Source organism: Silurus meridionalis, chromosome 12, assembly GCF_014805685.1.
Source record: "Silurus meridionalis isolate SWU-2019-XX chromosome 12, ASM1480568v1, whole genome shotgun sequence".
Taxonomy (NCBI): Eukaryota; Metazoa; Chordata; class Actinopteri; order Siluriformes; family Siluridae; genus Silurus; species Silurus meridionalis.
This window is the reverse complement of record NC_060895.1, coordinates 19,584,205-19,610,491: the sequence shown is the minus strand read 5'-3', so window position 1 is coordinate 19,610,491 and position 26,287 is coordinate 19,584,205. Positions and strand designations below refer to the sequence as shown.

General features: G+C 34.9%; 1 protein-coding gene across 1 annotated transcript; it reads right to left on the bottom strand.

Annotated features, from left to right (window-relative positions):
- Window positions 1-360: 360 nt before the first annotated feature.
- Window positions 361-23,914, bottom strand: fxyd5 (FXYD domain containing ion transport regulator 5). The gene is made up of 9 exons (XM_046862391.1): window positions 23,607-23,914; window positions 15,911-15,959; window positions 15,383-15,469; window positions 13,238-13,387; window positions 11,593-11,664; window positions 8,587-8,616; window positions 7,267-7,341; window positions 3,905-3,950; window positions 361-985 (listed from the first exon to the last, which is right to left on the bottom strand). Exons 1-9 carry the CDS (start codon window positions 23,616-23,618, stop codon window positions 961-963), a joined length of 546 nt encoding a protein of 181 aa, XP_046718347.1. The 5' UTR covers window positions 23,619-23,914; the 3' UTR covers window positions 361-960.
- Window positions 23,915-26,287: the final 2,373 nt, after the last annotated feature.

The window sequence follows — 26,287 nt, the reverse complement described above, 5'->3', positions numbered from 1 at the left end:
GCAAGGAAAAAGATTTCAATCACAAAGAGACGCTTAAATGCAGGTGTGATTTCAATCCTCAGAATGAGCCAGCTGTATATTTTGGACATGCTTGTACCATTTCAACATGTTTTCTTTCTAAGCCATGGAAATATTCTGGTACTAAGATTACCACGATGATAGCTGTTGTCTGCCGTCAGCATGTTCCTGTTTTCCATTGTTTACAGTCATCCTTTGTGCCCTGGTGCAGTTTTGTAACCTGTAAAATGAGTCTTTCTTTTTTTTTGCGACCTCTGCTCAGAAACTGTAAGCAAGTACTGACAAGTCCTTAATAGTCTTGAGAGGCTAGTCATGTGATTGAAGACATACCAAAACAAATGATTACCTCATCCCAAAAAACAGCTTTATTTCTTCTTAGATGTCTACAAATTGTTGGATTTGTTCAAGGAAATACTTTTAGCCCTCTTGATGGCACTTTTGAGCCATACATTTTTTTTTACCTCATATAAATATAAGTGATAAATTCAGTGTTATAAAAGGAAACACAGGCATGGAACAGTGTGACAACAGATAGGGCAGACAGAGTCAGACAGTCAGGGATGTGCTAGTGTGTGTGTGTGTGTGTGTGTGTGTGTGTGTGTGTGTGTGTCAGAGATGTGTTAGTCAGAGGTGTGTGTGCGGTTTGTCTGGAAGGGAGCGGGATGAACTTTGGTGCAGGGTGAAGGCACATGTCCTTATTCCCCTCCACTTCTTTTGTTATAAACCAGGAGGTCTAGTTTACACTGCAAATATATACACTTATACAGAATACTGGGGTTTAAGTACTTGGGATAGACAGAAAACTTTCCACTGTTCCTTATTTTTAATTATTAATAAAAAATAATTTACATATGCACACACACACAGTGGGCAGTGAAACATTCTGACTGGATTTCTGTCCTGCTGCTTATGGTCCTGCTGTTTGCCCTTTTTTGCTTTGAGTTACATCCTGGTCACTTCATAGGACCTAAAAACAGAAGAACAAATTACACATGTAACACCCTTAAATGCACAATATTATTTAAAGGTTACATCTCTGATCTATTTGATAAATTCATGAAAACTGGCTTTCCTGAACTGAAAAACACACACAAAAAAAAAGTCAAAATTATGTGAGCACTAGTGAAATCACAGTATGTTTTTGTTCAACATCCTATTCAGATACAGTATAGTCCATATTTGCTGTTATTATAACCTCTACTATTTTTTTACAGGCTTTGCACTAAAGTTTGGAGTAGCTGTGGGGATTTGTGGTCTTTCAGCCACAAGAGTATTAGTAAGGTCAGGCCCCAGTGTTAGATGAGGAGGAGGGAAATGAGGCCTGGGGTGTGATCAGCATTCCAGTTCCTCCCAAAGGAGTTCACTGGGGTTAAGATCAGCGTTCTCACTTGAGTTCCTTGATACCATTCTTGGCAAAACTATGTTTTAATGGAATTCACTTTGTGCACAGTAGCATTGTAATGCTGAATATGTTTGGGTCTCCTAGTTGCAGTGAAAGAAAAAAGGTAAAGCACAACATATAGAATAAAGACCTTTGGAGGAAGCCTTCAAATGCATGTGATGGCCAGGTGTTCACCTACCTTTTTCTATATAATGGACACATTAAAGATCATTGTGTCAAAGTATATCGTTATAGTCATAAAAACCTGATTTTGGTCCATTTTGAATGCTTTCCACAATTTTTAGCATAGGAATTCAGCCAAAGTGACATAAGCATTTCCAAAACATCACACGTTTATAATGTATGAATAAAAACATAGAATACAGTATGTGTTTTACACAGAGACAATTCAGGACTATGGAAGCATTTTATATATATAATGGCATAAACCTTCATAATAGTTATTAGACATTATATAATTCTAAACTTGCTCTTATGCTCTTGCTCTTACGCTCTTCATCTGATTCGGTGATTTGCTATTTTAGCATCTTTTCAATCTTTCAAACTCTATGGAAAGGTTGTAGAATGCATTATAATCTCTGTCTCTCACTGTTCAAATACCAAAAAGGCCTCTTTTTTATGGATGGCCTAATGTGACATAATGTGAACACAGGTGAACTGCCAACTTAGAGCTCTAATTATGTTTAACTGCTTAGAAAAGGTGTCATTTTTGTGCTGTAAACCATCACTAAGATGCCTACCGAGACAGGGTGTTCTCAAAGAAAGGCTTGTACAGTGACCTTCTGAACAATTTGGCAATCATTATGTCAAGTGCTAAGACACATTCTAGAATTTAGGTCATCTAAGCATAGTCAGAGTAAGTGACACAACCCATGGGCTAAGTGTAGAGAGCAATCACGTCACAGACATTCATAATTATAATAACAAATGTGGTAAAGTGCACATAAGGTGCATTCAGGGTCTGGCTGTAATAAAGCAGAGCATCCCTGAAGGCTTCAGGCAAGCAAAAACCTTGGTATACTTAACATCCGATTGTGTTCTATCAATATTACCTTTAATTAATTCATTCATTTATCCATCCATCCATCCATCCATCTATCCATCCATCCATCCATCCATCCATCCATCCATTCATCCATCCATCCATTTATCCATCCATGCATTCATTCATTTATTTATTCAGAAGAAAACTACTGGTAAAGCCTGGTAAGGCTCACTATTGACCCAGAGACTTCCCCAGGTACAAAATTTTTACTTGTGCTTAAGTAATGTTATGTATCATTATTTAGTTACCTTCTATAATTATAATATATCCCAGAGTTGTTAGGAATGTCAGCCATGATACATCGCCTCGGGAGCACTGAGAGGTAAGGGCCTTGCTCAAGGGACCTAGAGTGACAGCCTGGCGATACTGGGGCTTGCACCCAGACCTTCTGATCAGCAAACCAAAGTCTTAACCACTAAGCAACCACTTCCCCAATAATGATTGTGTACTGATACTGTCAACACAGTATCAGTACACGTCGATTAAATGAGTATCACACAGACAGGTCGAGGTCAACGGTACTGGCTTGAGCAGTGATTCGATGATACTATTAGCACCGTTAATCTAATGTATTATGTAGAAAACTCAGGAATGGTCTTTGTTGTAGTCTCTTATACTGACTAGTTTTTAATGGGTTACTATTTTTTATGCCTAGATTTGCTTAATTAAACACATATGATTGATTTATTTAAAAGATCTGAATGGGAGAATTGTGTAACAACAAGCCCTGCAATAAAACGGACATGAATGCTGCAGATATTTAGAAAAAAAACTTTTGTCTAGTGTTAAAAATATGACTGATTACTGTTATCTATTTGATAAAGAAGAGCGTATTTTCATCAACACATTGCTATCAATGTTCCATGAGTTCAAATCAAAATGCAACCAAGCTGTTGGGCCCTTGAGCAAAGCCCTTAACCCTTAACCCTTAACTGATCATTTGTATGTAGCTCTGGATGAAGGGCATCTGCTAAATGCCATAACAATAAAAGTAAATGGTTTAGTCTGGTTTGTTCATAATTGCTGAATGAAGGCTTTCATGTTTATACTTTCTTCAAATTGATGTTTTGAGCCACAATAACAGCATGACTATTGAATTCAGCCAACCAATTGTGTACTGAACTTAGAAAAGCAGACAGTACATTTTGATATTGAACAAACAACACTTTCTTGACAAGCTCTTTCTGCTGTGGCATTACAAAGAAAAGACTGGAGCCTAGTGGAGACTACAAACACTACATTCAGGTTACTCTGACCTGGGAACAACACTGAATCTTACACATTATGAGCTGTATTTTTCAACAGCAAAAAAACTCCTCATGGGAAACAGCCAAATGTCCCCACAAGCTTACAGCTATTAGACTTTCTAATACTCTACTTGTGTTGACATTTGGTCGATTAAATATGTTCACATACATGAACAAAGTCACAACACTTACCTTCCTTTGGTCAATTGACAACGGCGGCTGCATCGCATTTTTCCACCTTGATTTACAGAAAAAGAGAGAACAAAGGGGGATTTGTTTCATATTGAAATCATGTTGAACCATTTATATTATGTATCTGTATCACTTTTGGCCTCCTCTGTCAATTTTTGAAATAAAGTTAGCTAACTGGCTAAAGTCAGATATAATTAAAAAAAAAAAAAACAGTTTTGCTATACTTTCCCTCCTTCCCAAAATTTCCTTCAGATTTAGCCATTTGCTAATTCCCACTAACCCACTATGTGTAATAAAACAGCTACCAGCTGGATAGAGTGATGACTCGCAAATGCTTTTTCCAAGCCACCGATTCTTCTCAACACTTTCAGAACAAAGTTCCAACAGCTCTCTCAGTATACAGGAATCACAGATGCCTATGATTATCTACTTGTAACTCTGACTGACACGAAAAACAAACGCTCACACAGGTATGACAAAGCCAATTTTACTCTATTGGATTACATACAATCTCCACATGACAGAAGGAGATTCCGGAGATGTATAGGTTTTAACTTTGCGATCATTGCATACTGTGATTAAACTTTTGGTTCACAAGATTATTGGTTTACTACAGTAAAATGATAAACATTGATCAAAAACATTTTATTGTGATGTGATGCAGTCCACTGTAACATAGAGTCAATTTGACCATCTAAAAGTTTATTATTTTCCAATAACATCACAAAATCTTTTATTCTTCGACAAATCAAACAGAGGCCAGAGTTGCTAAATGCTCCTCAAATAAAGCAGCAATAGAAATAAATAAGAGGAAAAGAAAAGAAAAAAGAAAATACTTTTTTTTTTTGGTCTGGCACCAAGGTGCTGGAATGAACCTCCCCTAAATGTCCAAACAGCTGAGTCACTGCCTATCTTCACACAGCAGGTAAAGACCAATCTCTTCCTAAAACACTCAAACTAGCACTTATGTTCTCTGTTATATTATATATATTGATAGACTTCAAAGCACTTTTATACATCGTTCTGGATAATGGCGTCTGCTAAATGCCATGAATGTAAAAAAAAAAAACAGGCCCTCATTTTTTAAGATGGACACAAATGGACTTATTTAATAGCTAAATGTTTATTTGGTTTTATAAAAACAACTTCTACATAAAAAAAAATGTATATGGTGCAGTCGTATATATGGAATATGCTGCTGAGTCTAAATTGCTTATTTCTTAAGTAAATTTTTACAGCATTCAGCAGACAATCTTATCTGGAATGATTCATAGAAGTGCTTTGGAGTGTCTATAAAAAAATAAAAAATAAAAAAACACCCACGCTTTTGCAAGTTCATTAGGTCATGAAGTAAGAGAAAAATCAAATACTTTTTTTGTGAGAGCTACTTGTTTTGTATGACTTTGATTCATTAAAGAACATAAAAACAAAAGGTGAACCCACAAACAACACCATGAATTATAATTCTATATGATCAGTAAAGCCCCAAAACCACACAAAAAAACCCACAATTGTGTGAACATTTAGCACACACTTGCTATTATTAATACAGTATTTCACAAAAGTGAGTACACCCCTCACATTTCAGTAAGAGACAATGCTATTGAAATAAAAATTGGATATACTTTAAAGTAGTCAATGTGCAGCTTATATACATTCGAAACTAATGTAAATGTAAATGTATAGTAGTATAGATTTACTGTCGTATAAAAATAACTCAAGATGCAGTCATTATTGTCTAAATAACTGGCAACAAAAGTGAGTACACCCCAAGTGAACATCTCAAAACTGTGTCCAAAGTGTCAATATTTTGTGGGAGTGTCGCCACACATGTTGGACAACATCTGAGCCAAACAAGTTTATTCGAGTTTCATCAGACCACAGGACATGATTCTTGTAATTCATGCTTTTGGACAGGTTGTCTTCAGGCTTTCTTGTAAGTCAGCCTTAAAAGAGGCTTCCTTCTGAGACGACAGAAATGCAAACCGACTTGTTGCAGTGTGCACCATATGGTCTGAGCACTGACAAGTGGACCTTCCACTTCTTTAACCTATAAAGCAATGCTGCAGCACTCATGAGTTTGTTTTTTTTTTAAGTCAGCTTCTGCACCTGATGCACAGCATGAGGACTCAACATCTTTGATGGACCCTTGCGAGGACTGTTCCGAGTGGAACCTGTCTCGGAAAACCTCTGTATGACCCTGGCCACTGTACTGTAACTCAGTTTAAGGGTGTTACTGATCTTATAGCCTTATAGTCATCTTTGTGGAGAGCAACAATTCTAATTATTAAATCGCCAGAGAGTCTTTGCCATTAGGTGCCATGTTGAACAGTTGATCCAGTGGTCATTATGAGAGAATTGTACTCAAAGCAACAAATTTTAACTGCTCTAATACAAGATAAACAAATATGTATGCTCCTGTCAAGCAGACAAAAACACGAACATGTTTCGTTTCTTTAGTATTGTCCCTTTAGAAGATATACTAAAATGATTGCTTAAATGTGAACTCACTTTTGTGAGATACTGTATATTTTACTTTAATATATTTAGTGATATACAACTGCTTAAAATAAAATAATAATTTACATTTTATTTTTCAGGCTGTACACCTTATCATTCATTTAGTGCTTTCTGCTGTCTGGGCACTTTATCTTGTATGGAGCTTATGAAGTTAATTAAATACAAATGATCTGTGTCAATAGCATTCTTTGTATTTAATGGCTGATTTGTGCACATGAAGTACATATTCATACATGCATCAGTGTTTCTGTAACTTTTGTAAATCTGGCAAAAAATTCAACATGGGTTTGGTTTATGCATTTCTACACAATTAATCAATTAAAAGATGGATAAATGAGGTCCAGCATGCACACAAATTTAAATGCCTGATCTATAGTATATATGACTGTCAGATCTATGGACTACTCTGACTCCCAGTAACCCAACAGAAATAAATGCCAAGGACTACAACTCCCAAAACACACACTTACAATCAATTTCTAATTAGGCAAACCCATTCTTAATTACACACACACGCGTGCGCGTGCGTGCAAAGTATGTCAATTGCATTAATTCCGTCATTAATAGTACAGTATTAATAGATTAATAGTACACTACAGTATAAGCACTGCTTGCATTATTCTTAATCTATACCAAGCCCGTTTCTCATGTTTTGCATCTCTGCTTAGATTTTTTTTTTGCATGATTTGATCTTGAACGTTTGAGTTACTTTTATATATTTGCAAGCCTTCCAGTAAAGAAAAAACGGACTAAACTGCAATTGCATCTGTCTGAGCCTTCATTATATGGCAATTACAGCATTATATCAGAAAAGCATACCAGAAGCTTTGTTATAAACTCACATGCAATCAACATGATGCCCATAATGAAGAGCACAGCAGCTATTGTTAGTCCTGCTTGCCTCAGAGAGGTATAATCTGGGGGGGGACAAACAAACAAATATACATATACGGTAAATAAGTGCATTTTATTTAATAAGTGATAGCATTACATTTAAGAAAATTAATTTGAGAAAAACTCATTAGTTTCAACTAACATTACTACATGGAATATTGTCCAGGTCTTTCAACCTTGCAAGAAAATTAAGATACTGTAAAAAGGAACTTTATAATAAATAACTTTTAAATAAATAAAATAAAAAAATAAATAAAGGACAGCTTTCACACAAATGAAATGCAAGTGCAGACTTGTCATGTATTATATATATTCATATATATATATATATATATATATATATATATATATATATATATATATATATATATATATATATATATATATATATATATATATATATATATATATATATATATATATATCATACATAAAGGGTGTCACAATTTATTTAAAAGTTTTATTAAATAATTCACATTTATTTTAATAGCACTTTTTTATTAACGCACAATTGATGCAGTTTGCATTTCTGTTTAACCATTTTTATAAAAATTATTAAAAAATAAATATTAAAGAGACAAAATTTTAACCTTCAACACAGCTCACATTTAATGACGATGTCACAAATAATTCACGGTTCAGTATGTACCTCAGTTTTTAAGTCACAATTTGGTTCAGTTTCAGTACGGATAGCGGGAATAAATGCACTTTTTTATTTTAAATAAAATGACTGCTTGGTTAAATGATATATATAAAAATATATTTAATAGAAAAATAAAATAGAATAAGCCCAATTAATGCCATACATTTTTTATTATATTGATTAATTTAATTAATTATTTAATTAATTAATATTAACTCTAGTTTCTTTTTTATACCCTTGACATTGTTATGTATGTTTTTAAATTTAAAAATAATGATAATAAATGCATTTAAAGTGTGAGGCGGAGACTAAACAAACTTGAGGTCTGCCACTTATTACTTCATGAGGGAACTCAAATTTTAACTACGTGCCTTATGTAAAAAGGGTTGCACATGTGTACTGAACTGAAAGACATGATATATATGTACCAGTACACCCCTAATACGCTATGTTAGCTTTCTTACACATATGAGTCAATTCTAAATATTTCATTTTATATGTTCTGTATAAAAACATTCTGAAACAGATAGAAAAGGAATCAAGCAAACGGAAATATCTTGTACAGAAGCTTACCAATAAATACAATTATGGTAAACATACTAAAAAAGTGAGAGTCGACTCTTACCATATTTGAAGGGCTCCTCCCATTTATTATCTGTGGAGAAAATGACAGAGGATTGGTATAGCTTTACATTGAATGCAATTACTGACAACTTAATTATTTTCATCATATAAGCCTACAATATATATACAATATATATATTCAGCGTATATAGAAGTACAGATTTACTGTCCTCAGGAAAATAACTACACATACAGACATTATTGTCTAAATAACTGGCAACTAAAGTGAGTACACCCTAAGTGATAATAGCTGTACAGTATGACGTGTAACCATGCAAAGTCACATGTCCTATTCATCATGTTCATGTTTTTATCTGCCTGACAGGACCATACAAATGTATGTATCTTGTGTTAGAGCAGTTAAAATTTTGTGCTTTGAGTCAGTGGTGGAAAGTTACGAAAAACTTTTAGTAACTTCGTTACTGAACTTAAGTAGATTTTTTTTTTTTTGTATTAGTACTTTACGTCACTATTTATTTTTCGGACTTTTTACTTTTACTCATTACATTTTTACACAAATATCTGTACTTTCTACTTCTTACATTTTCCAACCAGACTTATTACATTAGTTTTAATCTATTTGGTGACATGATCATTTTTTTTTTCTTTTCGCTGTGCCATTTTCAGCCGTTTCCTGTCATTACGTGGCTTTTTTAGTTAACCACAGGTGTATCATTTCCTGGCTCTCACACACCACAGACGTACATTTACATTAAAAAGTAATTCAAAAGGCTATAGATAGAGAGAGAGAGACATAATAAGAAATAATACCACTGATGTGTGTTTTATTTCAAATTTAATTTCTCATGTGTTTATAATATTAAACTTTGGTTGTTCCAGATTCAATGTTTATGCAAAACTAAAGTTTGAAATATGAAATGGTTTAAAATTACACATATGGAAAACATGCATAATTGCAGTCAATTTTTTAATAAATATTGAGTTTGGCCTGCGACTTCGTCACAGTTTTTAACTTTGGCCCACTGTGAATTTAATTTTGACACCCCTGCTTTAGAGGTTGCAGAAGTGGAAGGTCCGCTTGTCAGTGCTCAGACCATATGCCACGCACTGCAACAAGTAGGTTTGCGTTTCTGTCGTCTCAGAAGAAAGCCTCTTCTGAAGTTGCCAAACAGTTTGCTGAAGACAACCTGTCCAAGAGCATGATTTACTGGAACCATGTCCTGTGGTCAGATGAAACTAAGTAAACTGATTGGGCTCAGACGGTGTTCAGCATGTATGGTGACGCCCTGCTAAAGAGTACCAAGAAATTTTGTCTTGCCTAAAGTCAAGCATGGTGGTGGAAGTATCATGGTCTGGGGCTGCATGAGTGCTGATGGTAGTGGGGGCTGCTCTTAATGGAGGGAAACATGGATTCCAACATGTACCTTGACATTCTGAAGCAGAACATGATGCCCTCCCTTCATAAATTACACTATTTTAACTCAATAACGAACCCCAACACAGCCAAGATGACAAATGCCTTGCTAATCTAGCTAAAGTTGAAGGTGATGAAGTGATCAAGTATGTCTTCAAATCTGAACCCTATTGAGCACCTGTGGTGCATCCTCAAGCAGAAGGTGGAGAAGCGCCATGTGTCTAACATCCAGCAGCACAGTGATGTTATTAAGAGAATTCCAGGTACAACCTGTGCAGCTTTGGAGAATCCCATGCCAAGTAGGATTAAGGGAGTGCTATATGACAATATATTGACACAAAATAGCGACACTTTACACACAGTTTAAAGGGATGGACATGGTCAGCAACAATACTCAGGTAGGCTGTAGCATTGACACGGTGCTCAATTGGTACTAATGGGCCCAAAGTGTGCCAAGAAAATATCCCCCACACCATTACACCACCACCACCAGCCTGAACCGTTGATTCAAGGCAGGATGGATCCATGTTGTTGACGCCAAATTCTGACCCTACCATCCGAATGTCGCAGCAGAAATCGAGACTCATTAAACCAGGCAACCTTTTTTTAATCTTCTATTGTCCAATTTTGGTGAGCCTGTGTGAATTGTAGCCTCAGTTTCCTGTTCTTAGCTGTCAGGAGTGGCACCCGGTGTGGTCTTCTGCTGCTGTAGCCCATCCGCCTCAAGGTTAGACATATTGTGCGTTCAGAGATGCTCATCTGCATACCTCGGTTGTAACGAGTGGTTATTTGAGTTACTGTTGCCTTTCTATCAGCTCGAACCAGTCTGGCCATTCTCCTCTGACCTCTGGCATCAACAAGGCATTTGAGCCCACAGAACTGGATATTTTTTCTTTTTCGGACCATTCTCTTTAAACCCTAGAGTTGGCTGTGCGTGAAAATCCCAGTAGATCAGCAGTTTCTGAGTTTCTGAAATACTCAGACCAGCCCGTCTGGCACCAACAACCATGCCACGTTCAAAGTCACTTAAATCACCTTTCTTCCCCATTCTGACGCTTGGTTTGAACTGCAGCAGATCGTCTTGACCATGTCTACATGCCTAAATGCATTGAGTTGCTGCCATGAGACTGGCTGATTAGAAATTTGCGTTAACGTGCAGTTGAACAGGTGTACCTATTAAAGTGGCCGGTGAGTGTTTGTATATATATATATATATATATATATATATATATATATATATATATATATATATATACTAAAAATAAAGTTGCTGAATTGTGAGGGGTTTACTAACTTTTGTGAGATCCTATATATATATATATATATATATATATATATATATATATATATATATATATATATATATATATATATATATATATAAGCATGATAATAAAGTTGGATTTAATACTAATACATGTATGTTCATAGTGACGAAAACAATCATCTTTCTTAACTGTGTATCCCATTTTGCCTGATCCAGAAATAGCCAGTGAGTGGACATGCAACTGCTCTTGAAGAGTGCATTGTTTCATGTACATAGAGTTGCTAATGTGCACTGTCAGCTATGGCATGATAAGGACAGAAACAGTTTAAAGAGAAAAAGAGAAGGCTAAGTTTAATTCACTGTACCCCATTCAATCTTCATACGATCACTGGGTCTTGGAGCAAGGCTTGTGTTTGTAGATCCGGTGGTCGTCGAAACTGCAATGTTAGAGAGATACACAGACTAACAGAGAGAAACTACAGAATGGCAAAAAATCTTCCTTTTCATTTTGCATGTGCCAGGAAATGATTTCCTCCCTAAAACGAGAAGAATGTTCACAATGCACTGAGATATCCAGCTCTTATTAGACTCCTCGCCTGGAAAGGAGGTACGGTGTTCTTATCACACTCATATGGATCCATCCATAATTACTTCTAATTAATTTCCAGGTGCACCCATTTTCTCTCTGACCTGTCTTTCAAAATGATTTTTAATATATTTCAATAACCTGCCTCTCTAAGGGGTATGTGCTTGGTGTAAAAGCTTGCCATAATGCATACTGGCAGAAATGCTACATATCTTAAAGCTTCTCAACATGCGACGAGGGTTGAACACTTTTCTAATTACATGCTAATTAGTTTTTGAATTACGAGTGCCCTTGGTATGCACTGCAGAGTGACAAAAACCCAGGTTTGTTTTCTTTGAGGAACTCACAACCTTTTAAACATTTACTGAAAAACATTAATGTTATCAGTGGACATTAAACCATACTTGTACAGGTTAGGTTTATATAGCAAATGTTGCTCAATTCTTTATTCTGATTGGTTGATTAAGATGCACCTGTATGGCAAATCACAGGTTCATATGAATATACTCATTCCAGTAAATTATGCATATATTATGCAATATTTGGAAGGAATCTCTAATGTCAGAATTGTAAATGTTTTGCTATAGGAATGTTTTCAAGACAGATATTCTCTTAAGAATATAACAGTTGTTTATTGGTGCTATGATTAAATAAAATAAATAAAATATTGTTGATGCTGGTAATTTGTTGTTGTGTAAGGTGAAGGTGAGATTTGGGTCACATCACATTACCCTTTTATTTTTATCCTATAATAATATACAACATACCTCCTGGTGTTGTTTTCCTGAGTTAATTTAGGGGCAAAAGATTTGAGATAGCATTCAAAAGAGTTCAAATTTCAAGAAACCCTGCAAGGCTAGTCATTAACGCCTCTATATTTGACCCAACTCTTTTAATCTGTGCTGACATTTTTGTGCTGTCTATTCACATAAGAATGAACAAATAATTGTGCAATATTTTGCACATTTACTGTACATTTAAAGAATTACAGCTGCTGTAGAGCCCCTGTACAGTATGTAGATGCAAAAGTAGCTTTATTCCAATCAAACTTACACTATCATGTTAGAGTTTATGTGGATCATGAAAATGCTCTCTAATTCCTAAGTGCCATTTTAATTATATAATCAACCAATGTATTATTATTATTTTTATTAGTAGTAGTTGTAGACTTGACAGTTTCAGAAGCCTTTGCACAGCATTTGGTTGAATAAAAGGTCATTCTGAAATGTCAAAAAAGCATGACATTTTGTTATTTCATAAAAAATACTCCCCCATTTTTCCATGATGTCAACTTTACATCTGTCATCTATATTACAATAGCTGATAACCAACTGTAATTCGCACTTGATCCACTCTTAAGGTAGCATATTTGATTCAGTTAAGCATTTATAAATGTTGCATTGAAACAGGAATGAGAGAATTACCTTGAGTGGTTTCCATTCTGGCTTTGGTATGGTTTTGGTAGTTGCTTGAGTTCAGGGACTTCACTGTGGCATTAACAAGTGCAGTCTCATTTCCAGGCTGGACAGTAATGGGTGATTTAGTAGTATTAAGCTTGATTGTTTTCACATCATCTGGGAATAAAAAAAAAGAATCGTCCGTTTCTGCATGCAGTTATATCTAATGAAGACATAGACCATATCACTATGGGGCATATTTAGAGTTGAGTGGAGAGGAGTTAGCATCAAAATTGTGTCTATCAGTATTGCATTGCTATTATATTGTATTATGTAGAAAGTATTCACTGCCACCTTTCCTCAGTTTGTCTGTATTGCTAATTTTCTAGATCAAATTTAGAACATTATTATTATTTTTTTTTTTTTTAAATATATTTAGAGTATACTGTACAGAATACAATTTTTCTTATTGCAGCATTTGGTTTGTCTCAGATGTTTTTATATGAGCTTGTAACATTAAAATTCTGTCATTTTCTTCCTATTCTAAATGCAAAATTTCCCACAATTCAAAGCCTAATTAGAGTTCATAGTCAATAGTGGTTCACAGCAATTTTATGGTCATAGCACATATTTCCTGTTGGATTTAAATTTGGCCTATGACTTTTTAGCCATTTTCTCCTCCAAGCCATTCTCATATAGGAAGCCATTCTCCTCCAAGACATTCTTTAGTTTAAGGACAAACTATATATGGCTGGAAAAGCTGGGTATTTACCTTCTGTATTTATATGTCTGACTGAACAGGTTCTTCTTTGAAAACCAAAATGCTACCACCCCCATGCTTGACTCCAGGGATTCAGTTATTGAGATAGTCTTCACAAAATTAAAATTTTATTCTTAGTGTTTAGCCTATATTCTGTAAAGAGTTGATAATATTGATCAGATCTAAACAGGTTTTTCTGTTTCAGGGTCTTTGCCCTGGTATAACTCAAACATTTCTCTGATAACTGCTCTTCTTGCTCAATTGCTGAAGAGTTTAGTAATATCCAGATTGTGCCATATTTTTTTCAGTTTATTACAGATTGCACAGTGCTCCTCAGAAGATTAAAAGCTGTGCAGATGCTTTAAAAGTCATCCCTGTCTTCTTTTTGCTCCTAAAAACTTTATCTTGAAGATTCATGGTCAATTCCTTGGTGTGCATGACAGTGAGAACGATCTGATTTGCAGTTTTCACTCTCAGACCTTACAAATTCTAAGATATTGCTTTTGCAACCATGCAGCTGGACCCTCTTTAACATATTTAGTGTAAACTATGGGAAATTAAATAGTAATTTATTTAGTTTAGATCTAATCTCATTTAGATGGCCAAAAAAGGCAAAGTCAATACTTATCTATTATGCAGTTTCAAGATAAAAAAAATTATATATTATATATATATATATATGCATTTAAATACATTACTTAATATAATTCCTATATTTGCTCTTAAGTTAACAGCAAATATTCTATTCCAAATAACATAAGTTTGTTGTTGTAAGCAGCTATTGCAAAACCTTCCTTGAATACAAATACTTTCTGGAAAAGCGGTATATTCATTTAGGAATAAATATTTATTATTACTTATTTTTACTTTACTTTACTATATTTTACTAATGCATGCAAAGCTTTTTATGGATTCAAAATAGAATCTTTAAAAAATCATGTACAACAAGAACAATAATAATAATAATAATAATAATAATAATAATAATAATAATAATAATAATAATATATCTTTGTGAGAGAACCTATTAGACATATTTGTTACCAGAAGTTCTACCTTTACTATAAAAGATGAATGCAGTTAAATTATTTACCTTATATCATTTTTAACATGTAACATATATCCAAGACTCCAGGTAAAATGGTCAATTATTGTTTCAATATCTACCATCTTTTCATTTATTTATTAATTCTATGAGTCTTTATAATGGCTTATTTTATGCCATATAGTTTTTTTTATTATCTGAATCTTGTTTTTTTTTTTTTTTTTTACTAAATCATTAACTCTGAATTCCCCCTATACTGATACAGGAAATAGCAGGGAAAATGCAGTTACAACATATCAAATAAAAATAATCTACACTCAAATGTAAAGCAGTAGAGCTTTTATCAATGAGAAATGAGAAAGATTACCTGTATTGGCTAATATTGTTGTGACCGAAGGAGGGGAAGTGTGATTTCCGACTTCCGATGAGAGTGAATCATTTACACCAGCATACGCTTCGGAATGATGGAAAGAAACATGTAAAAACATCAATACTTAAACATATATGTACTTTCTAAGTGCCTAAGGTCTTTTGATTAGATTATGTTTGTTCTTCTAATGCAGGTGAAACCCCACGTGCAGCCAAATCAATAAATAAAACCATTAACTTCTTTATGATAATTTATGCAAATAGGAAAAAGAGCTCGTGTGGAGTTTGAAGAAGTCCCAACAGCAGCATCACCAAGAAGATGTAAAAAAGAAATGGAATGCAATAATTATGCCATTATGATGCATTGGAAGAAAAGAAATAATAAGAGCTCTTCCAGCCTATGCAAGCTTTGAGCTCTGTGTAAAAAGAAAGATAAATGCGTGGGAGATGGTTTCAGGAATCAGCAAGCAAAAGACAAACATAGAACAGATTAAATGTTCTGGGGTGGGGTATTTCAATGACTCACCTCTGAAGAAGCAAATGAATAGTAATAATGCGCTTCCTGTCCAGACACTCTGCAAAACAAAGCACATTCATAATCATGCAAATGTACATCTCCTCTATCATAACTGAGGAATTAAACGAAAGAATTAAAGTTTGAAAAGATTTCTAGACACATTTTATTATTCCAAGTTTGAATTCAGTCCTGAAAATGTAAAATTCAAAAATGTGATCCAAATCATTTATTTATTTTTGTATTTATTTTTTTTAATGCTTGTTTCTATAGTAACAACTCATTCACAGGGACTCGTACTGAGGATGATCCACATAACCTAAGGCTAAAAACGCACATTTCTACATTATTTATAAGCATGTCACTCCATTTCTGCCACTTACTGTATGACCACTGTTTTCATTTACACATTATAGCACTATCCTAACCATACATGTCAAATATCTGTTCACCTAATAATAAGTGCTTTTACTGTTGATCTGAGTCTTACCACAAGCACTTGAGCGCCCAGTTTACAAAGTATAACTGCACAAATGATAAATAAATAACTTTTAATCTTGGATATGCTGAACATGCAAATTGTATAAAAGAAGGCTCCATTGTCAAGTCAAGTCAAGTCAAGTTTATTTCTATAGCGCTTTTCACAACAGACATTGTCTCAAAGCAGCTTTACAGAATTTTAACAGTTAAGGTGAATGATGTGTGTTTATCCCTGATGAGCAGCCATGGCAACTGTGGCGAGGAAAAACTCCCTTAGATGTTATGAGGAAGAAACCTTGAGAGGAACCAGACTCATAAGGGGAACCCATCCTTATTTGGGTGACATTTAGAGTGTGATTATAAATCTTTAAACAATACAGAACACTGGAGAGTGAGAACTAACATAAGAACTGGAATGTAAGATTATGAGTATGTTATATCTACAGTCTTTTACAGTCATTTGTGGTTATAAAACATAGCTCAACATTTGGGATCATCACAGATCCAACACCATCTTAAGAGCATTGTCAGTTCTTTGTGACAGTTTTCCACAAAAGAAAACAGGTTTTGCCTTATTTCAAGCAGTGGTGTTAATTATTTGAGTCATTATACTTCATTAATGTTTTTGAGTAATATTTGGCTACTCTATAGTTTTACTAAGTATCAAATATATAAAAACGTTTACTCTTTACTGAACTACATTTATGGTTCAATATAGAGTATGTACTTATTTCTCCACTATATTTATTAAAGCGCATTAAGGCTCAACACTTCAAATCAAATCAAATCAAATTTTATTTGTCACATACACATCCATACAGAGTATGACATGCAGTGAAATGCTTTATACGACTGTTGGCATGAGGAAATAGGATGGCGAGAAAAATAAAACAAAGAAAAAAGAAGGCAGATAAATAAAGGGAATAAACTATGTAAAATATTAAATATATAAAGATATATATAGTGAAAAAGTGGATATACAAGGTATGCTTATGGAGACAATGTATGCTTATGTGCAGTAAACAGTAATCACATAAGGTGGTTGATGTGATTGTCTTTAAAGTGACCGTGTGCGGTGTGGTGTGGTATAAAGTGCACTGTGCTGTGCAAGTCCAGAGTTTAAAGTGTTGTAGTGCGAAAAGAAAAATATTTGCAGAAGTGTGATAAGTGTGACTTAACCGGCATCTGCTGTCTGTGAGTGGCTTTTTATCACTGCTGGACTCATTTCAGTCAAAAAGTATTAAAGTCCGAAAACTTTAAGAGCCGGCTTTTGTTGAAGTTGAAGAGAATCAAGTCAGCTCGCAATATTTAAACTTTCTTTCGGCTTCTCCCATTAGGGGTCGCCACAGCGGATCATCCGCATGTTTGATTTGGCACATGTTTTTACGCTGGATGGGCCTTTCTAACGCAACCCTCCCCATTTATCCGGGCTTGGGACCGCACTAAGGCTTGTGCAACCCTAATGGCTGGGGTTGGTTCCCTGACCGGGGATCGAACCATTTGGTTTTTTAAAATGATTTACCTAAATTTTATAAATACTAATGATTTTTTTGTGACTTGATACTGTAATTTTATTTGTTAATTAAAGATAGCCTTTTGAAAAATTACTTTACTACATTTTCTTTAAATTTGATCGACTTGTTTGATCTTTGTTTTATTCTGGCATGTTGAAGAGGCGGTTGTGTTGTTTTTGTCTTTTACACAAGTCATATTGCAATTGGTGACTTAATAGATGATGTTTTGTTGTAATGTATCTATACTTTTACTTAAGAATGATTTCAGGTACTCTTTAGCCCTCTGATTTCAAGACAGTGACCTCAGGCTGAGGAGGAAACAGAAAATGTATGGCTGTTAGAATGTAAAGATTACTAATTTGTCTCACATGTAGTAACCAGTAGTTTACATACTCCTTGTCTAAGCATAATGCCATACAGTATGGGAAAAACTCTGGGCAGTTTTTTTTTCATAAAAAGCTTGCAGACAAATTGTAAAAGCAGTACAATAATGAATATCTGAGTCAAGAAGGGGTCAGGCGATCAGTACATTACATGAACAGGATAATCCAGAAAATTTAATATAATGATAAATATAGTAATAATATAGTGATAATCAGAAGATATCCAAATCAAAGAATTAAACATGGTAATATGGGCTGAGAGCAAAAACAACAGCACTAATATTTGGTAGTAGTATATATAAAAATATATATTAAAAGTATATATATATATATATATATATATATATATATATATATATATATATATATATATATATATATATATATATATATATATATATATATATATATATATATATATATATATATATATATAAAATTTGATGTTCTGACTGTGAACGTGTGACAATCATGGTCCCTATTTTATTTCTGTAAGAGATCATTAAAAAAAATAAATAAATAGCTAAGACGCATTTATTTTCCAAAATTGACAAAATTGTATCACACAGAATACATGTTGTACTCTGTATGAATGTGTATGTGAGAAATAAAATTTTAATTTGACTTTGTTAGTATTTGGTGCCATTGTATTTCATATCTTAAACTTGATTTAAACTGATTTAATTTCCTTTCTGGCTGCAATGTTTTCTTTTGAAATGTTTCTTCTTCTTTACCAGTTTCTTTGAAACTGTTGTCTTGCTCCTCAGGTGAACCTTTTTGACCAAAATTTGTTCAACTGTGGTAGATACTTCATGTCTCTTTTTTCAACAATGGAGGATTTGTATTTTCCGGACTATAAGCCGCTACTTTTTCCCCATGCTTTGAACCCCGTGGCTTAAACAATGAAGCGGATAATTTATGGATTTTTCCTGGGTTTTCCCCGGTTTCACAAGCTTCAAGCCAAAAAACTAAACCCCATAACATTAGACCAATGAAATTGCCGAAGGGGTTCAGGTGAACCAATGAAAATCCCACTTAATCGGGCCGCACCACATCATAAATATAAATAGGGTTCCTCTGACGTTTGACCTGCCGCTCACTCGGACTGTCTACAGGAAATGCGAATCATTTATCACGCTGAAAAAACGCACTTCACCTGTGTTCTGAGCTGCACGGCATCGGGAGAAAAGCTTCACCGATGGTGATTTTTAAACGCACGACGATGCCAAAAGATAAGATTAAGAAATTGTTGGGAAAGGAATGAGGAAGACAGTGAACAATGACTTTCTTTGTAGGCTACTGTTTAGATACAAGCCGTGTAACAGTCACTGTCTTTTGTTAAAGCCTGTGTAAAGTTAATTTGTTTCAATGTAGACATCTGCGGCTTATAGACAGGTGGGGCGTATTTATGTTCAAAATAAAAATCGCTTAATAGTCCGGAAATTACGGTATTTGCAAACAATTGCTTTTACAGTATGCATAGATGCATATGGTAATATCAAGTGTTTAAAAATTGAGCCTAATAAGTACAATACAGAAAAAAGCCACTGTCTCTAGAAGTGGGTACATAATTAGATCAATTTCTAGACATTTCAAGAATGTATAAGGAGGTGTAGGTAATTTTTTAAAGCACTGAAATTCTGATCTAGCGAATTATAGCTTTCATAATGTAATTTTTATCAATAATGTAACTGTTGGTCAATGAATTTAAAATGAATACTAATACTTATACTATAAATATAATTTAGATAATAATTTTTCTCTAAATATAAGCTGTGCATAGCTCTACCAGTATCAATCCCACTGAAGAGGGTTATTTTAATTTAACAAGGAAAGATTTTAGTTATACATATTGTTTTATGACTTTTTGCAACTGCAAATAATATATAATGCAGTCTCTCTTTGAGCTGTGTGAACATGCAGTGGTGTTATTTCTACCCTATCCAGTTGTCGCATCTAAATCCTCCACTAATCCAGAAGCCACTACAAATTCGGATTCCAATCCAGTCTGGACATTAGCTCACTCTCAGTTGCCTGTCAGTTGAACATCCTGTTTTCTGTTTGCTTGTATTTACTGTTGTGTATTTACAACGATCAATGTACTGCAAGGATTTTGCCATGCCAGTATATTTCTGAACACTGGTACATTTAATCAGTAGGCCTGATTTTTGAGTTTTTGGTTCTGTTCATAAGCTTTTGATCATGTTTACACATGTACAGATGAAGAAAAACAAAACATTTTAGATGACAATTATGCATGATGTAAATACCCTTATTGCTGAGCTAGTCTTTATCAGATTAGTTTGGATTTCACATAATATAAAATATCGTATCATGGTGGTGAGCTGTAGATTCTGATCTAAGACTGATAGTCTTGTAGAATCCATCAAAATATATTTTATTAGAGAATTAATTTTGCTGCTATGACTCTGATTCTTGATGTGTCACAATCTAAAAAGATTTTTATATGCATTTTTATATGTATTTTACATGCCTATCAAGGAATTGGATATTGGGTTTAATTAATGAATCATATATTTTTGCTTTTGTTTCCAACCATGCATTGATGCACATTGGGAATACAGTATATCAGGCACTAGACAAAGCTCTTCAAGCCTTCTGGCTATAAGTTACCCACTGTCAAACCTTGGGGTCATTCATAATGTGTCCCATACAAGATCATATTTCTGCATTTGTGCATTCACAAATACTTTATCCAGCCACCAGCATCTATCAACACATAACTGGTAAACAAGCTTGGCTTGTGTTTTGCCAGCTTTAGTCTGTTATGAACCAACTGGATTTCCCAGCAGGTGTTATGCCTCTGGATTCACTCTTGTTTGTGCCTGTCTGGAATACCAGAATTTTTGTGAAACTCCAGTTGGAGAGCTTTCTTAAAACATGTCTGTGTATAAGGTTTGCTGTTGGACTACTGACTGATTAATGCTTAATACACATCTGCAACAAGATCGCAATGTTTCAAAATCTGCATGACTTTGCTTGACTTTGGGTAAATGCCTCTCATCATCGACAGTTGATTGGTAAAACAAGTTTGTGAAAATCTGGATCGAGAAACACAATGAGAAGTTGAAGTACTTTGTACTTTGTAAAGCCTTGTTAAACATAGGGAAAGAACCAATAGTAACTGTTTTTTATCTGTTCCTCAACCAGTAACTGTTACTTAAAAACGAAAATCTCCTGTGTCTCCACTAAACAGTCAAATTCCACTAAGAAATGCTGAAGTGGAATGAAATGTGACAAACTGAGTCAACATAACCGAAGGCTTTGGGAGAGGAACTTCCCTAAACATTGCATATTACAGTGTGTGCAATGTGTTTTTAGCTCATTGGTGTAACAGGAGAGGCAGGAAACAGAAGGAGGGGCATAGATACAAAGTGTGTTAAGACAAAAGAAATGAATTCTGATTATCCTTCAGTTTTAGTATTGCTCATGCTTAACAAAAAATAACATTACGCCCTTGTGTCCTGTGGATATGGGCAGAGTTTTCCTGGAATTGAACACTGCCATCAGGGTTGAATTGTTAGATCATGGTATACAGGTGATCAGTCAAAGGAGCTTTATATTAATTTTAAGCGACAAGTAGACACCTCTCACTATAAGGTTCCGTCCTCATGTATATCTGGGTGTTTTTTTTTTCATCACCACTGTCTTTTCTGACAAAACCTCTAACTGCATTTCTAGAACATTGTCTTGTCAGATAATGCTCTGCAAAATAAAACAATAGAATTAACCTCGACCACTTGCCTTAAAAGCAGCCACTCCCATGATGCAAGTGATCTTGAGAGGATGGTGATGAAACCATTCATTCAAGTGCCATCTCAGTTGCAGTTCCTGTTTCTCAAGACCTTGCTTGCATACACTACACTATATATGTAACAGCTACATGCTATCTTAGTTACAGTACGTGTGTTGGCACGATTACATCCAAACACTGAAAAGAAAACCAAGTAAAACGTTTAAGCCTTTTATAAACGAGTGTATCCTTAAGCATTAAATCATTGTCCTGTGGCTATACCTTCAGAAAGATTCTCTTTGTCAAAACAGGCTTTCCTGCATCTCGCCTCAGTCTCTTAAAATGATCCGAAGGTCATGAGTTCAAATCCCAGCCACACCAAGCTGGCACTTATGGGCCCCTAACCCATCGCTGCTCAGTTGTATAAATTAGATAAATGTAGGTCGCGCTGGATAACGGCATCTGCCAAAAACGTAAACTGTATAAGCATGATTGGTTGCAGTTAGCATGCAATGAGAAGAAAAGACCATTGTGCTAGCACTACAGACAAAAAGAAGTTGTAATTCTGTGGTTGAGGCATTGAACTTGAGTTCAAATTCCATCACCTCGACCACTTGTGGGAAAACTACTTGAGCAAAGCATTTGACCCTCAACTGCTCAGCCGTATAAATGAGATAATTGGAAGTCGCTCTGGATAAAGATTAAATGACCCATGACTAGAATAAAAAGATCAGTAAGTGGGTCCAGGCAATCATTCCACACTGTAATAAGTACATTCATACTTTAATTACTTTACTTTATGTACATTAATACTCAATGTTTAAAGTGAATAAATTATTTACTAAGGGTAAACACATTATATGAGGTAGAAAAAAGAATATTACCACAAAGAAGGGGAAAGAATCAGCAAGAAACTATATGCAGGTATTAAATGTTACTAAGAAAAGACCATGTTTAACTTGATGCCACTTGAATTTCACATATACAGTTATAATGTAAGTTGGACAATGAGCAGGTGACATAAGTGCATTCTATTGTATGCTGGGTTTTTTTTCCCCCCTTAAAATTTCAATAATTTTTGATGCATAAATTTCTAAACAGTTTAAAAATGATTGAATATTAAGTTACCATTTTGTATTTTAGTTTATTAAAGATATTATATTAGTTTCAAAAGTAATAACTATTGTTTTAATAAAACATTAAATTGTGTTCATGACTTTAAAGTCTTGTGCAGAGGAGACTAAGCATGTCATACTAGAACATATGATGGAGTATATAATCATCTGGCTGACAAAATATTCTGCTCTTCACTGAATGATGGAGATATATTTATACTGATCATCTTATTTAAATCATGCTAGAAGAGACATAAAATTTTTTTTTTTTATGCGAACAACCGGCATTTGTTAGCATTGTGATTGTCACAATGGTAGAAACCGGTATGATGGAGCACGTGGGTTTCAACCTCTGCAACCATGATGCTCGGTTAGTGCAGAATTTTTATCTCATCCACTTATCAGTCTAATCATTTTGGGAGGGTTTTTTTGCTGATCAAAACTGACAAATATTCAGCTTACCTTCTTTGCCATGCTGAAAATGCTGGTGGTCTCTTAGTCTCAGGATTTAGTGTTAAACAGTCCAGATGCAAAATCAAACCGTTAGTTGGCCACACCTTTTTTTCTACTTCCTTTTTTTCACCTCGTGTGTTATTCTTTTTCCGTCTCTTATTCTGCTATTCATGACATACATTCTGTTCAGCCCACCAGCTCTCATTTCTGTCCACCAGCTTCAGCCTTTGTCTGGCAGTCTGTGCCCAGGTCACATGGTCTTTCGGACATTACTAATGCACATCTGTGTTGGAAGAAAAGACACCCTGTCTGTCCATGTTCTGCACATATCCAAACTCAGATTGTGAAATGAGCCTGGGCCTGAATTTTTTTCTGCTTTACACCACTCCCTATTTCTTAGGAAACATGCACTTTTAGTCTTATTCACATAGTCATTTACAATAAGGAATTTTGATGAAGTAGGTGTTTGTGTTAGATCAGATCTCCTACAGTAGCTCTGATCAGACCAGAAGGGCTATTCTTTACTCCCTATACACAATACTGAGTCTTGAACCAACACAATCAACATCATTGGTATACTGGTTGTGGACCACATTTAGAAGTTACTCGCCACTGTATACCAGATCTGCTGTTTTGGGGAAGCTCTGACCCAGTCATCTAGACATTGCAAATTGATCCTTGTCACAGTCACTCGGATTCCTACACTTGCTTATTTTTCCTGCTTCCAACACTGTTCATTTGATGCTTAATATATCCCACCTCCTTGACAGGTGCCCTTGTAATGAGATAATCAATGTCACCTTTCAGGGGGTTTAATGTTAAAGCTGATCAGTGAATGTGCTCAAAGGAAACGGATAGACACCTATTCAGTTTGGCTTGTAATCAAAAAATATCAGTAATCCTTTTCTTTTTCTTAACTAATGTACATTTTGTCCATTCTTTGAAAAATGAATTAAATGAAAAAGTTCTAAAATATTCTTACATTCACAAGTTAAACAGTTCTGTTGATCTTATGAGCCCTCTTTTAATTTCAAAGTGTTAGCATTTGTTTTTCAACTTGTGCACAGGTCACAATATCTCCAAATGTGTGTGGGTGGATGTGCTGATGTTCGCTGTTTGATTAAGTGCTCATGAACATTCCAGTGACTTACGAATGTGACTTACGAATGAGTGAATTTCTAATATTATGCAATCGTTAGTTTAGTGCACACTGGGTGCAACTTTCTACAACAACATCCGATAGGGGTATTTACATTCAAAACATTTACAATTTAAATTGTGTAATTGAAGCAACAATCGCATTTGTAGCGAAAACCATGCTTTTTTTATTTGACCACTTACATGACTGTAATGCATCTGCATTGCATTGGTGAACAAGAGAGTTTGTGTGCAGTTAAGTCTACATGAGTACTGCAAACGCCATTCAAAGTCACAGCACGATAAACAAAATGGGTGTGTGTGTGTGTGTGTGTGTGTGTGTGTGTGTGTGTACTTCCTGCAACTTTTGCACGCAGACCGTGTTTGGTTGATATGATGCAACATTTTTCCTTCAGCTCACTGGTTACAACCTATAACTTCTAACAGTTTTTGTTAGAAAACTAATACCCTATTCACAGATGCATATGCATTCATACACCCACATATACACACACTTATTTAGGACAACCGGAAGTGGTGGGTATCGGTGTCATGCAGTTTAGGTCTCATGTGCCGTATTTGTCGTATTTGACCTAAACTTGTTTTCTTTGATGCATGACCCATCTGTTACATGCAACAACTTTGCACTTAGAACCTTTATAAGAAATGTTAATGTGCAGGGTGTATGATACACTGAATATCAATGATATTCAAATATTAAACACGTTTCTTCACACCTTCCTGAAGTTGTGTACAAACTTACACAGTACTGTAAAACATATGATCTGGGATGCAAAAAATGCAGGAAAAGCTGGACTGAGGAGTCAAAATATTTTAAACTTAATGTTGCCATAGATGACTGTAGCAGGCAAGCTGTTTGCCGATGGCCTGAAAAAAAGTATGATAATGAGTGTCTGCAGGCAACAGTGAAGCATGTTGGAGGTTATCAATGAAAGCATTCTTGCTTTATAGCTGTGTGATATTTGTATATGTGTATGAGGTTTTATGTGTACGGTATATAAAAACCTAATATCAGCTAGCATAAAAAACTTACCTAGTGCTAGCTAGCTTGTAAGCATTGACAACTTATAGCGACTGGCATAGCTCTTTATGACAGTATGATAAAGTTTACTACTACTATGGTTTTACTTCTTTTTCTTCTTCAAATGACTGCTCCCATTAGGGGTCACCACAAAGGATCATCCTCAGCATTCATCTACCGATATGCCCCATGTCCCTCCTCTGCACATGTCCAAACCATTTCAGTCGTTTCTCCCTCACCTTGTCTTCAAAATGTCCGACATGTGCTATTCTCTCTGATAAGCTCATTTCTAATCCTGTCCATCCTCGTCACTCCCAACAAAAACCTCAACATCTTCAGCTCTGCTACCTCCAGCTCCACCTCCACCTGTCTCTAAAACATTCAACATAGCAGGACTCACCACAGTCCTATAAACTTTCCCTTTCACTCTTGCAGATACCATTCTACCACAACTATTATGTTTTTACTATGTAGCACAATGTCTTGGTTCAATCCATATATGGAGTTACTA